Source organism: Chiloscyllium punctatum, chromosome 16 (genome assembly GCF_047496795.1).
Source record: "Chiloscyllium punctatum isolate Juve2018m chromosome 16, sChiPun1.3, whole genome shotgun sequence".
NCBI classification, from domain to species: Eukaryota; Metazoa; Chordata; class Chondrichthyes; order Orectolobiformes; family Hemiscylliidae; genus Chiloscyllium; species Chiloscyllium punctatum.
In genome coordinates this window covers 11,063,936-11,079,600 of record NC_092754.1, presented here as the reverse complement: position 1 = coordinate 11,079,600, position 15,665 = coordinate 11,063,936, and the positions used below count along the sequence as shown (strand labels likewise).

Genomic DNA, 15,665 nt, shown 5'->3' with positions numbered 1-15,665 from the left:
ATATGCCTGCATTCTGAATAGCAATGTCCTGTTTAATATCCTTATTTCAATTAATTAGATAAGTTCAGTTAAATAAGGTCACATTTTGTGGTAAAGATTAATGTTGCAGATTAGTTATTAATGCTCAAAGTTACCAGCAAGTTCAACACAGAGATGTGAATATGAGTCTCTGATACTTGATACTTGCTGGCTGATTTACCCAGCTCCACTATTTACTTGACATCTAACTCTTTATCCCCCCCTTATTTCTAGGAATTTGGTGGATTTTTGCATTAACCTGCTATAGAAAGTTAGCCTAGGACACATTTATTCTGAACAAACCATGACAAACAATAAGAAAGATTTTAATTTCACAAAAATAAAACAGACACACAATTATCAAAGACTCTTAAACTTGCACTATAAACACTTTATTAATTAGAGCTGAGTAACTTATGATTGTAATGGAGCATTGACTACACAGTGTCAGGTGTGAAATAAAGTCACTGGCTCACCTCTTAGGTGGTGCTTCTTAAAGATCAGAACACTTCATGATTGGCTTTCCATTAATCAAATTTACTTTTAATACTGGCATGAACTATTAAACAAAAAGACATTCCTGCCAGTAGTGACTAATTTATGTCATGTGTTGATTTCTTTGGAGCGAACTTTCATCTTAGATAGTTTGCAGTGGCTTTCTTGGATGTAAGTGGAGTCCTGGTGATGATCAGGGAATGAAAGGAAGCATTAAATGTCATCAAGGTGTTCTCCAAGCTTTTGCACAGCTGACTACTGGCAGAATGTTTTTTGCATATTAACTGTGTAGCTGCTGTTCTTTTTTTGCAAAGGCCTGGCTCTGAGCTGTGCTTGGTTTGACTCTGTTCCTCTGAAGACGCTCCATTTGAATGGTTGCTTGACTGTTGATTACTTTTAAGTCTCGCCTTGGCAGAACTCAGATGCTGTACTAGCGAAATTTCTGGGAGTGGCCTTTGTGAGAGCAGTGACCTAAACCTCTGAGTTGCTTTTGTGTGATTTAGAGTAGAATCTAACGTCGGTATAAACTCTAAACTGGTCAGAACCTTTATCTGGGGCCTGTTGTCAGCCTTTTGAGGCCGTTTAAGAATGGTTGCTCTCTCCGAAATTCTGTATTCAAGCCTTGCCTTAAATCTCTTCTCAAATGGCTCTTTTGGGGAACCATTATAAAGGAGGACAAATTCTTTCTGTGCCTCAAGCGGCATGATGTACAGTCCTTTAGAACACTTTGTGAAGATCTCAAATATCAAATCTAATAGCAGAAAGAAAGAAAGAACAGAAAACTACAATTGAATAGCTATTTCATTATTCATAAAGAAATATTTATTTGCATCCTTCAGCTTCTGTCAGTTTGTACAAATATTCTTCTGTAACTCTACATAAAGATAGAAATGGCCATCTTACCAAGAGCTTCATTTATTACTTTGGGAATGACTGATTTGAGAATTTCACAATTCATCTGTAAAGATGGGTTTGAGTTGATCTCAAGCAACCAGACCTGTAAAGCAAATCAAAAAGAATGTGTCAACCCTTTGAATTCAATTTTCATTTAACCTCAAGTCATAGAAATCATTTTCAGATGTTTGTCCCATGGGTTAAGTACATAACTGAGCCAGGCAGATCAAAAGAGAGAGAGAGAGAGAGAGAATGAGAGAGAGAGTGTGTGAGAGAGAGATAGAGAGAGAGGGAGACAGATAAACAGGTTGGTCAATTCTTTATCTCCCATTAGGAGAAATATTTGGTTGCTCAAGGAAGTTTGTAGATCAACCAGTATGAAGCAAATTTTGAGGGAACACTGGTGCAGAATTAGTTGATTTCACTGGGGTTTGGTGAGGGAGAGGAAGAAATGAACCACTTCAGGTTCTACAGGAAAGGTTCATTTAGATTCCTGACATCTGCTCCTGGTCGATTTCTACATGGCTGTATTGGAATGAACAGATGTCAGTTAAGAAATGTTTTGTTCTGAAGTTGTCGATGATTGTGAAGTCATGTTCTCCCATTGAACAGGATTATGTGGTTTGGACAGGAACCCTGTCATTGCAGTCAAATGTGCTTCTGACCCCCACACTGTAACCTTCCCTCCCTGTTTAAGGTTGGTGGTGGGGTGCTTACTGATGATGTCACAATGCAGCAAGACCTGACAATAAACACAGAGAATGCTGGAGAAACTCAGCAGGTCTGGCAGCATCTGAGGAGAGAGAAACAGAGTACAGTTACGACTTTCTTCATTTGTTTAAAATGAAACAAATGTTTGAAAAGTAAAACGTATCAATAGATAACTATCTTGCTATATACAATCAATCAGTAGGGTGAAATGGATATCAAACACAACGTTAACTATGATAAACCATTAATCTTGGCCCATACAATGTCTTATAGACAATGCTATGCCCCACAAAGATGTTGCAGTGTTCCAGAGTTGTTGCCAGATCCTTTCACCATCTCTCCCTCCCTTCAGTCTCAGTTTTACTTCCACTCTTTGGAACTTTCAAACATTTGTTACTTTGTGATACAGTACCTCTTGTTTCTTTCATTCTCTTCAGTTTTGTTAGTGGCACACACCATAAACTTGCACAATCAGCAGTGCTTTCTCAATAACAATACATTACAAATCATGAAAAACGTCACAAGCTCAACAGGAATTTGAAAGAGGACACATAGTATTGTCCACTAATGAAAGTCAGATCTTGCATCCATTTGGAATCTTATACAATTTTGGGACATTTCAAAGCAATTCTGAGCCAAGTATCACTTTTGGAGAGTAACCACTGACATGATGTATAAATGGAGAGGTATAAATATAGTCAGGCACCTTACTGAACCAGCAAAAATAACATTTTTATCTCCATATGTACTTCTCCCCTAAAAGTAAGACTTCAAACTTGAGGTGAGAATGTGACAAGGTGCTTGTATTGATATTCACTACCAGAAATTCTCCTTTAGTAAGGGACTATTACTTGGGAAAATGCTATACTGACAGAATTGTGAGCTGTGTGCTGTATTAAGAGACAAGAATTCATTATATAAAGTATTCAGTTCTTTGTTTGTGTTATTATTTTGTGGTAGGGTCTTTGAACAATAGACAAAATGTTGGTTAAAAGATAAGAGAACAAACAATTAGATGTTGAATTTTAAAGCAACAGTCAAATGCATCATTGTATGTCCACTATGGCATGTCCAGAAAGCTGAATCATTCTGGGATAGGAACTTTGTAGGGTAACCACTCTCTCTGAGATTATCTGATGCAATTCTGAGTTTGGATCATCCAATTACATTCTCACATAAACTTCAGGGAAGGGAAAATGAGGTGTCAACCAGATGAAGCTTCCAGACAGGACTACTTGTGCCGCAAATAGCATAAGGAGCAAATGATAGCAAATGGAATTAGGTCTAAGCTCTGCAGTCCTTGCCCCCTAAGCCATGAATGATGGTGGACAATTAAACAACTCATAGAGGAGGATGCTTCACAAATATCCTCATCCTCAATGATGGAACATAGATATCAGTCTTCAGCCAATTTGGTTCATTCTATGTGAATTCATGAAATGGTTGGAGACACTGATACTGCTATCGGCCCTGACAATATTCTGGCAATAGTACTGAAGACTCCTGAACTTTCCCCACCCCAAGTCAAACTGTTCCAGTGCAGCAACACTGTGCAACACTGCCATCTACCCAGCAATATGCAAATTGCCCAGGTATGCCCTGAACACAAATAGCAAGACAAATCCCAACCCAACCAATTACTTCCCCATCAGTCTATTCTCAATTATCAGTAAAGTGATGGAAGTTGTCATCAACAATGTATCAAGCAGCACCTGCTCAGCAATGACCTGCTCAGTGATACCCAGTCTTTGGGCGGCATGGCAGCTCAGTGGTTAGCACTGCTGCTTCACAGTGCCAGGTACCCAACCTCAGGCGACTGTCTGTGTGGAGTTTGCACATTGTCCCCGTGTCTGTGTGGGTATCCTGTGGGTGATTTGGTTTTCTCCCACAATCCAAAGATGTAGGGTGAGTTGGCCATTCTAAATTGCCCAGAGTGTCCACAGATGTGTAGATTAGGTGCATTAGTCAGGGGTAAATATAGGATAATAGTAGGGGAATGGGTCTGGGCGGGTTACTCTTCGGAAGGTTGGTGTGGACTATTTGGGCCGATGGGCCTGTTTCCACGCTGTTGGGATTCTACGTTTCCATAATATGATTCAGCTTGGGTTCTGCTAGGGCAACTCAGCTCCTGATCTCGTTACAACCTTGGTTCAAACATGGACAAAAGATCTTAATTCCAGACGTGAGGTGAGAGCAATAGCTCTTGATACCTAGGCAGTAGTTGACCAAGTGTGGTATCAAGGAGCCCTAGTAAAAGTAGAATCAATGGGTATTGGGGATGAACTCGCTGGTGGTTAGAGACACACTTGACATATAGGAAGATGGGTGTGGTTGTTGGACATGAGTTATCTCAGCTCCAGGATATCTCTACAAGAGTTCCTCAGGGTAGTGTCTTAGCCCCAACCATTTTTAGCTGCTTCATCAATGATCTTCCCTCCACCATAAGGTCAGAAATGGGAATGTTAGCCAATGAATGCATAATGTTCAGCAGCATTCACAACACCTCTGACTGAAGCAGTCCATGGTCCAATGCAACAAGATCTGGACAATATCCAGGCTTGGAGTGACAACTTGCAAGTACCATTTGTGTCAAAAAATGCCAGGCTATGACCATCTCCATTAAGAAATGATCTAACCTCTGCTCCTTGATATTCAATGGTGTTACCATTACTAAATCCTCCACTATCAACATCCTTGAGATTACCATTGACCAGAAACAAAACTGGACTAGTCATATAAACACAGCAGCTACAAGAGCAGGTCAGAGGCCAGGAATACTGTGGCAAATAACTCATCTCCTGACTCCCCAAAACCTGTCCAACGTCTACAAGGCACAAATCAGAAGTGTGGATGGATGGGTGCAGCTTCAACAACACTCAAGAAACTTAACACCATTCAAGACAAAGCAGCCCACTTGATTGGCACCAAATTCACAAGCATCCATTCCTGCCACCACCAGTGCTCAGTAACAGCAGTGTGTACTATCTACAAAAGTTACTGGTACACTAATCATTTAGTTGGTCATTTCTGATCATCTATCAGTGGCAGACTGTTTGACCCATCCATAGTACCTGCTGCTCCATAGTACACTTGCTGCTCTGTAAAGTGATAGGTAGGTGGGTGACTGGGTAAGGTGAAAGGTCAGTGGGTAAGGTGATAGGTACGTGGGTGAGTGGGTACGGTGATGGGTACGTGGGTGACTGGGTACGGTGGAACATGGCTGTTTGATGGGCTGAACGATCATGTGACATGAGACTTGACCACTGACAGAAAACCCAAAGATCATGAAGGTTGGATTATTTATTTAATTGACATCAGATCATTACAAACAGGAAGAGAAATTAAGGAATAACAAGGAATTATTTATGGTGTTTAAATAGAACAAAGTCTGTGGTTTACATCAGGCTATTGAATCCTTTGTATATCTGCTCCCTTTCCCATCGTCCCTCCATCCATTAAAAACCATATTATTTTCCACTGAGAGTCCAATTGACTTTTCCAGCTGTCCTCCCTCAATGTCACCACTGGTGGAGGTCCTGGCAAACTGTTCAGCTTCCTTGTTCAGTACCCTCCTGCAGGCATCTGCTGCTGAAGATCCTGTTGCATTACTGTAACTGTATTGTGTTAAGTGGCAGATCACAGCCCATTCCTGTTCCTAATTCCTGTTTCAATCTCTATTATTATAGTGAATTGGACTTTGTAGCTGCTATTAAGGTGCTTCTCATCATCATAAAATGTAATATTTAGTGCTGCGTAGTAATTAATGTGAATACAATTTTATTTTACTGAGGTTTTCAATAAAAAACATTTAGTCACATGTTAGTTTAGACACTTCTGTATATGAACAAGTAGAGGGCACCTCTGATTTTTGAATAGTGCTACTCTAAGTTAGACTTTTTATAAAAAGGTGGAGTATTTGACAATGTACCACAGAAGTAATTACACACATCACTTGTGCAATTTTAAACTATTTATTTTCTCTTTCTTGTGTTTTCACCACATATGTGAAAAAACTGTATATGAAAGTGTCGTCTACAATCACTCACTCGTGTGTATGATTGTCAACATCTGAAATTCTATGTCAGTGGTCATGGGAATGTGGGGTTGTAACTCCTCCAGTTAGACAACTTGTGTGGGATATGTGTTAATGTCACACATCAGCTATCAAAAGGCAGATCCAATTCCATTGGCAAGCAAACCTCAACAACTGAGGATCTGCCTACTGCTGCAGCCTACATCCACCATCACAGCTGTTGCTATCACACAAATATCTTCTGCCTGAGTCACCTTGAGAATTTGTTTTAGATTTTGTTTTTGAATGAGTATTGTGCTACTGACATTATAAACAGTATAACACTGACTACACTTCACTGGCCTTATAATGTGTCGAAGACATGAAAGGCATTATATAAATAAAGCTTTCATTTCTTTAAATCTTATACAGACTGAGCAGAACATCTCTGCTGTTGTACTTTACCACTCTTGAAAAGTTAACATTACATTTGCCTTCCCAACTGCCAACTGAACCTGCCTGTTGACCTGATGCAAATCCTGAACTAGGACTCCTAAGTTCAGATTTCTGAAACCTTTCCCATTTAGAAAATAGTCTATGTGTCTATTCTTTATGTGTAAGTGCTTAACCTCCCAATAACCCACATTATATTGCATTTGCCACTTCTTTGCCCACTCTCCAAGCCTGACCAAGTCCTTCTGCAGCTTCCTTGCCTCCTCAACACTATCTGTCCCTCCACCAATCTCCATGTCATCTTCAAACCTAGCAACAATGTCCTCAGTTCTCATATCCACATTGTAAATATATAATGTAAAGTTATCCCAACAATGACCCTTGCAGAATTGCACTAGTCATTGCCTACCATCCTGAAAAAATTCCACTTTATTCTCACTCTCTGTCTTCTATCAATCAGCCAATCCATGCCAATAACACTTGCCCCTAACACCATGGCGTCTTATGTTATCTTGCAGCCTCCCATGTAGTACCTTGTCAAAAGCCTTTTGGAAATCCAACTGGCTCTCCTTTCACTAACTTGTTCATTACCGTCACAAAGAATTAAAACAATTTGTCAGGCATGAAGAAGCCATGCCCATTCAGCACTATTTTACCATGTGATTCAAAGTATTGGCAATCTCATCATGGACTCTCAAATCTTACCAGGGCCTGAAGTCAGGCTAACTGGTCTTTAAGTTCCTGTCTTTTATCTCCTTCCCTTCTTATACAGAAGTGTTACATTTGCCATTCTCCAGTCCACTGGGACCCTCTCTGACTCCCATGATTTCTAAAAGATCACCACCAGTACTTCCACAATTTCCTTACCTATCTCCTTCATAACTCTGGGTGTAGTCCATCTGGTCCAGGTGATATATCCGACTGCAGATTTTTCAAGATGCAAGTTTGCTGGCTGAGCTGGAAGGTTCATTTTCAAACGTTTCGACACCATACTAGGTAACATCTTCAGTGAGCCTCCAGATGAAGCATTGTTGATGATTCCTGCTTTTTACTTATATGTTCGGGTCCCTTTGGTTTGGTGATGTCATTTCCTGTGATGTCATCACCCATAGTGATGTCATTTTCTGTTCTTTTTCTCAGGGGGTGGTAAATCGGGTCCAGGTCCAAGTCTGATGACAGTTTACTTCCCTAAACTACATTAATGAACTAATTAGGCTTTTCTCACAACAGACAACGGTCTCATCATTAGATCATTATTTCCAGATTTTTTTCATTGAACTTAAATTCCATCATCTGCCATGGCAGGATTCGAACCCAGGTCCTGCATCTGCAAACGTCAGCGTACCCAAAACTTGGCAGTCCTTCTCCTAACTTGTGCAGTCTCATTCATCCATCAGCCTGTTTGCACCAAACTGCACTGACCACAATGTCCTGATTTTGAAATTCTCAACCTTGTTTTCCCTGATATATGTCTCCTTTTGTGGCTTGGAATTAAATTTTGTTTTATAACTCTCTTGTGATGCACCAGGCATTTTACTTTGTTAACAGGATTAAGTAACTTTAAGGTGCTGCTATCTTCCTTCACTAATGTCCTTAATCCCTGGCAATGTTTGGTTGAGCAGGGAATGGAGGTGGTTATTCGGTAATCGAATGGCCGAGAAACCTCAAGCTAATATTTCTGGGCAGGTCCCATAGGATGTTGGATTGCCGAGGACCACTCTTCCACCTTTGTTCAAGCCACGATTCCAACAGGCAAAACCAGAACTAACTATAAATCCGACTTTACCATTACACATTATAAAATCAATTTTAAAATTGAGCTACTGTGATTTTTTTGTGTGAATGGTCATTTTGATTCTCCGTGTTTGTAATTTATTTTTTGAAACATTCACGGGACAAGGGTATCGACGGCTTGGCCAGCATTTACTGTCTATCCCTAATCGAAGTCAAGCACATTGCTGTGGGTCTGGAGTCACATGTAGGCCAGACCAAGTAAGGATAGCAGTTTCCTTCCCTAAAGAACATAAGTGAACCAAATGGATTTTCCAACAATTGACTCATGGTCATCATTAGACTCTTAATTCTAGATATTCAAATTCCATCAACTGCCATGGCACAATTCAGATCCATGACCACAGAACATTACCTGGGTCTCTGGATTAACAGTCCCGCAATAATACCACTCGGCCATTGCCTCCCTATAAATTAAAAAGTACTGTATTAGAAGCGCAGTTTGGCCACAGACATATCAACCTGGAATTTAGCAAAGGGTAGAGGCTGGAGGGCCGCTAAATTCTTGTTTGTCAGAATAAAGAATAATGATCTTTTACAACATCTCAATTAGTTTGCAAATCTTTCAGTGTAACTAATACTTTGAATAACCACAAGATGGCAGCAAATAACTGCAATATTTACAAGGAACAATGCAAAGATACTCGGTAAAGTCACCGAAAACAATTGATCAAAGAAATAGGAATGCCATAAAGGAAAGGGTAGAGGAGAGGTCAAGGTAGAGAACCCCAGAGGCACCTGGAGACATGTGACAATGATCAGGATGAGAAGCCAGAATAATTGGATGAACTGCAGAGATCTCAAAGGATTGTGGAGCCAGACGTGATTACAGACATTTGGGGTAGGTGATTGGGGGCGATGGTGGCGTGATGGATTTGATAGAGGGATTTGAAAACAACGATGTGAATATCAGTCACTTTTAAATGCGAGGTAGCTTTCAAATGATCAGACGGTCATTCAAAGCTGCAGTTTCCGATTGGTGCTGAATTTATTCTTGGCCAGCAGAGGACTACTCCTGCCTACTTATTATGGCCATTTCTGACTCCGAGCTCCCTTTTGAGGGGATTATGTGAGGTAGCATATTTTACTGTGGCCAAGGTTGAATGCCTCTGATGGTATTCACTGTACTTGTCATGGGCATGAGATTCTCACATTCATTTTCTGTCAGCTGTTTCTAGGCTAAAACCTAGATACTGAATTTTTATAATATTCATTAAATATTTAGCATTTAGCATACAAGTCTCTGTAGGCGCACCTGGCAAATTACTGTGGCAGCAGAACACAGGCAAGCAATATCTGCCAGCCGTACTGATCAATGGATCTTGCTTACAAAGTGTGCCATTTTCTAATTGGTCAGTTCTGGAGTAGAAACCCCGTGACTGATTGCAGTTAGAAAAATATGTTTTTCAACACCCTCAACTTTACCCAAAGGCCCTTAGACACCCCACAAATGCATCAAATTCTTGGGTCGGAGGTCATGCGTTGACCACTCTGAGAACGTGGCACACTGTTGTCAGCGATCCTGTATTAGTTGACGCTATTATTGATGCTTCAACATAAACATATCAGTTGCTTTATTCTTGATATTCAGTCAATGAGGTTACTAGCAATGTTATATATTTCTCCTTGGTTTCTCTGGGATGTGGAAACCTACACATACACGTATTGTTGGCTCCTTATCCTAAGGCTCCTCCACTCCTTTATGTGTATCAGTGCATTTCAGAATACGAAATACAGGTCTCTACTGGACTGTCTAAAATCTCTATCCTTCATAGATCTTTTGAGTGCTATATAGAACATAGAACAGTTAAGCACAGCAACGGCCCTTTTGCCCATGATGCTGTGCCGAACATGATGTCAAATTAAACTAATCCCTTCTGCCAGCTCTTGGCTCATATCCCTCCATTTCTTGTATATTAATGTGTTATCTAAAAGTCCCCTAAATGCCCCTATCTTATCTACTTCCATCACCACTCCTGGCAGCGTGTTCTAGACTCCTACCACTTTCTGTATAAAACTCCTGTCCCTCACATGTCCTTTGAATTTTCCCCGCTCACCTTAAATACATACTCCCCAATATTAGACAGTTCAACTCTGGGAAAAAGATCTGACCGTCAACCCGATCTATCCATGACATAATTTTATATACATCTATTATGTCTCTTCCCAGCCTCTGATGCTCCAGAGAAAACAACCTGAGTTTTTCTACTCTCTCCTTACAGTTCATATCTTCTAATCCAGGCAGCATCCTGGTAAACCTCTCCCTCTCCAAATCTTCCATATCCTCTCTGTAATGTGGTGATCAGAATTGAATGCAATACTCGAAGTGTGGCCTAACCAGTTTTATAAGGCTTCAACATGACATCCTGACTCTTGTACTCAATTCCCTGACCAATACAGGCAAGCATGTCATACATCTTCTTTACCATCCTATCTATTTGTGTGGCCACTTTCAGGGAGCTATGGACTTGATCCCCAAGATCCCTCTGTGCATCAATGCTGTTCAGGGTCCTGCCATTAACTGTATAATTTTCCTTAGCATTTGATCTCACACTTCTCTGGATTAAACTCCATCTGCCATTTCTCTGTCCATAACTGCAACTGATCCATATCCCACTGTATCCTATCTTCTTCCAAACTGCCCTACCAATGTTTGTGTAACATCATCAGTTGCATCATTATCATTTGTATATTGCCTTATTAATGATTTGAGTTCATTTCTTGAAGACTATTTAAGACTATCTATGAATAGTATTTTTAATCTGATCGTTACTGCTTCAGACTGACCAACGAGATGATACAACTAATTCTGTCAAGGAATGTTGTGGTTGTTTAAGACACGTCCCTGCAAAGGTACACACAGATCATACACAACATCCACCTTTTTGATGTCTGAAAGTTTTTCCCTCAAAGAACTTGCCATCCTTACCTGGGCTCTGGCCTACATCCCAAAACAACAAAATAACTTAGTGTCTGAATTCTTAAAATTCAGAGCAATAAATGAACAAATTTCTGAAACCTATTGGCAATATGTTTATCTGCCCAGCTTTATTTTTCGTTATTGCAATATGGCCATTACAGGTGACTGCTGCCTCACAGTGCCAGGGACCTTGATTTGATTCCTGCCTTGGGTGACTGTCTGTGTGGAGTTTGTACATTCCCCCCGTGTCTGCGTGGGTTTCCTCCCACAATCCAAAGATGTGCAGGTCAGGTGAACTGGCCATGCTAAATTGCCCGTAGTGTTAGGTGCATTAGTCCGGGGTATATATAGGGTCGGGGACTGGGTCTGGGTGGGCTACTCTTTGGAGGGTCAGTGTGGACTTGTTGGGCCTGTTTCCATGCTGTAGGGAATCTAACCTAAACTAATTATTGCCCATCCCGAATTGCTCTAGAGAAGGTGGTGTTGAGCTGTCTTCTTGAATCATTGGATATAGCGACACTGACAGTGCTATCAGGGAGCGTGTTCCAGAGTTTTGATCCAGTGACACAGAAGTAACACAATATAGTTACAGGTCAGGAAAGTGTGTGGAATGGAGGTGATGGTGTTTCCATGCATTTGCTGTTCTTGTCCTTTTGGGTGATGGAACACATGGGTTTGAAAGATCCTGTCACGAGACCCTCGATATGATACCATAGTGCATCCTGTAGATGGTATATGTGCAAGAAGTGACGAAAGCAGTGAATGACGAATAAAGTAGATGGGGTCCCAGTTAAGAAGGCTGCTTTCTCCTCAATAATGTCAAAACTCTTAAGTATTGTTAGAGCTCCACTCATCCAGGTGAGTGTATGAAGTAGAAGGCTGTTTGCACTTGCATGAGTTTTGCACAGCTCTCAGGGGAGACAATAGCTTAGTGATATTATCACTGGATTTTTAATTCAAAAACCCAGAGAATGTTCTGAGGACATTGGTTTGAATCCCACCATGGTAGATGGTGGAATTTGCATGCAATAAAAATCTGGAATTAAGAGTCCAATGATTGTTAATTGTCAGGTAAAACCCATCTGATTCACTAATGCTCTTTAGAGGAGGAACCTGCCATCCTTACCTGGGGTCTGGCCTACACGTGACTCCAGACCCACAGCAATGTGGATGACTCTTAACTGCCCTCTGGGCATTAGAGATGGACAATGAATACTGGGTTAGCCAGCAATGTCCTCATCCTGTGAATGAATAAAATTCTTCCTGCATATTTTGAGCATACAACTGGATGGGGACAGAAGCTTCTGCTGTTACCACTCTGCTGGTGCATACATTGAAGTAAACAACGTTATATGTCACCACTTTGAGTGCTAATATGCTGGTCAACCTTATCATATGATTGTGTAGTTTGTCTAGATATTTCATGGATCTTGTCTTCCTGTTATTTGGTATGTGCTCCTGCTTGCTTAGATGCTGGACCTGCCTGACACCCATTTCTGAGTTCTCATAACATTGAAACATTTGTTTTGGGTTTTGTTTTCTGCAATGGCATTTCTAATATCCTCTGCTACCACAAACCTTGCGTACCACATTAAAAGCTGGGTAGTTTCTGGGCATATGAATGACGCTCCAATGCCTACACTTCTTGCTAAGCCTACCTCAGTTGGTTATTTGGTAATTAGGAGATGTATCAGGCAAAGCCTCTAGATTCTACCGATGGCTTTGTATTTCTATCTGTTTTACTGTTGTACTTCCATGGTGTAACCTTATGTTGTGCTGGGCCATCTTGTCTTTTTGAAACTTTTCCACTGGGGAGAAGTTATGACAAACTTAATTATTGTGTTGACTAGCTTTGCTGCTGAGAAATCACGAAGGAATGACTTGTCTCTGCAAATACTTCTAAATTAGTCTACGGCCTTTGTCAGTTGATGTCCGAAGGACAGGGATTCCTGATGGAATATTCTGAATTTGAGCTTTACTCATCATTAACCTTTGAGAGTTAATCATATTGTCTCTGGATTTTTAAGGTGCTCATTGGACAGACCTGATGTGTCTAATCTGTGAGACCTTCATTGCCTATAGCAATTTGAATCTTAATGACTTGTTGACCTGCTTTCAGACCAGAGAGCACCCATTAAGAGGATCGAGATCAGAGAGGGTCAGAGGCTTGTCATACGTGAGTGAGGGTACTCATGGGAGAGGGGTGATGGCTGAGGGATCAAGGGAGTACACCCCTTTTAGATGCTGGGACCTGCTGTCAAGCAGTGAGTGCCTGTGAATGAGGGACTTCCACCTTGAAACTCAAACCCGACTTTGCTTCTTGAGCTCCCCACACAGGGACTGTGCCAGCCACTGCAGGTTGACTACCATTAGAAGTATGATGAAGCCTGTAAGTGAGTATTAACTGTCCACTTAAGAGCGTTAATTGGGCTTTGAGGTAGGAAGACATTCCAAGACAATTCCAGACCCAGAGTTTATTGAGACTGAGGTGCGACGGCAGCAGGATCTTTACTCTTGACCAAATAATGATCCTGCTGTCTCCAAATAGGGAGGGAATTAATACCTTCTTTTACTAATTTATGGTAATTGAACAGCATTGGTGAGGCCAACATTTATTGAAGTAGGTGGCTGTGAGTTGCCTTTGTGAACCACTGTATCCCATTTGGGACACCATTTGCCAAAAGTGCACATTTCCAATAAAGGTTTCAGACAAACGAGGAACTCAAGTTCAAATATCGGGACTCTCAGCCATTTGAAACTAATTGTTTCTATTTGGTAGGTTTAGTTAATTCTTGTCCAAGATACTTTTATCAACATCCTTGGAAAGAGGAATAGATGCAATAATAATGTAAAACAATACCCTTTGCCTCTGAGTGTCAAACTAAAGGGAAGGAAAGTTTAGGATAGATTTTTCTCTTTGCTTCACTTGGAGAATATTCACTTGGAAACTGTGGGGCAACATCTGTCATACTCTCTTTCCGAATAGTGCCCTTAATGACATGTAATTAATCAAATCCAACCCAACTACTGGATTGGAAAATCACTAACTGCTTGTTTTCCACTAACTTGCAGGTCATTCTGATTGGGACACATGCCAGTGACTTCCATCACCACAACGGTCCTGATCAAACACGATCATGGGAGTGGCATCGCTGTGAGGGCAGAGTTTGAAGAAAAAGGTGCCATACTACCTTCTCAGGTAATCAGGAAAGAGCAATATAGTTGGTCTAGCCAGCACTACCCAAGTCCCAAAGGGAAACAAGAGAAAGAGCTCCTCTTGAAGCTGTAGGTAGTGAGGAAAGAGATCAATGTGAGACTGGTACAGTTGGGAAAAGGAGCAAGTCAAACAGTCAGGGCAGGCAGGAACAAAACAGAGAACAAGGTAGGACTGATAAATTAAACTGCATTTATTTCAGTGCAAGAGGCCAAACAGGGAAGGCATATGAAGTCAGGGTATGGTTAGAAACATGGGACTGGGATATCATAGCAATTACAGAAGTGTGGTTCAAGAATGGAGAGGGCTGGCAGCTTAATGTTCCAGGATACAAATGCTACAGGAAGGATAGAAAGGGAGGCAAGAGAGGAGGGGGAGTGGTGTTTTTAATAAGAGTTTAGCATTATGGCTGTACTTAGGGAGGATGTATTCCTGGGAATACATCCAGGGATGTTATTTGGTGGAACTGAGAAATAAAAAAGGGATGACCACCTTATTGGGATTGTATTATAGACCTCCTAATAGTGAGAGGGAAATTGAGAAACAAACTTGTAAGGAGATCTCAACTATCTGTAAGAATAATAGGGTAATTATGGTAGGGGATTTTAACTTTCCAAACATAGATTGGGACTGCCATAGTGTTAAGGATTTAGATGGAGAGGAATTTGTTTAGTGTGTACAAGAACACTTTCTGATTCAGTATGTGGATGTACCTACTAGAGAAGGTGCAAAACTTGATCTATGGGAAATAAGGCAATGCAGGCGACTGAGGTGTCAGTGGGGGAGCACTTTGGAGCCAGCGACCATAATTCTATTCATTTTAAAATAGTGATGGAAAAGGATAGACCAGATCTAAAAGTTGAAGTTCTAAATTGGAGGAAGGCCAGTTTTGACAGTATTAAGCAAAAACTTTCAAAAGTTGATTGGAGGGCAGAAGAACACAAGTATGGGGACAGATAGAATATGGGAAGCCTTCAAAAATGAGATAATGAGACTCCAGAGACGGTATATTCCTGTTAGGGTGAAAGGCAAGGATAGTTGGTGTAGGGAATGCTGGATGACTAATGAAATTGAGGTCAAAATGTGTAGTGCTGGTAAAGCACAGCCGGTCAGGCAGTGTCCGAGGAGCAGGACAGTCGATGTTTTGAGCATAAGGC

The 15,665-nt window shown here is 40.9% G+C and overlaps 1 protein-coding gene and 1 long non-coding RNA gene across 4 annotated transcripts in view; one reads left to right on the top strand and one right to left on the bottom strand.

Moving 5' to 3' along the window:
- Positions 1-430: 430 nt before the first annotated feature.
- Positions 431-15,665, bottom strand: part of LOC140486957 (protein polyglycylase TTLL10-like) — a 157,767-nt gene continuing 142,532 nt past the window's right edge. The window contains exons 13-14 of the mRNA XM_072586216.1: positions 1,417-1,510; positions 431-1,264 (exon numbers count right to left, since the gene is read on the bottom strand). Of these exons, the coding sequence (XP_072442317.1) occupies positions 651-1,264; positions 1,417-1,510 (708 nt within the window). The 3' untranslated portion in view covers positions 431-650. The remainder of the gene's footprint in view (positions 1,265-1,416; positions 1,511-15,665) is intronic.
- The window catches only part of LOC140486958 (uncharacterized), a 106,415-nt gene continuing 99,827 nt past the window's right edge, over positions 9,078-15,665 (top strand). For all 3 annotated transcript variants that reach the window (XR_011962683.1, XR_011962681.1, XR_011962680.1), the window contains exons 1-2: positions 9,078-9,215; positions 14,367-14,493. This is a non-coding gene — a long non-coding RNA (uncharacterized lncRNA). The remainder of the gene's footprint in view (positions 9,216-14,366; positions 14,494-15,665) is intronic.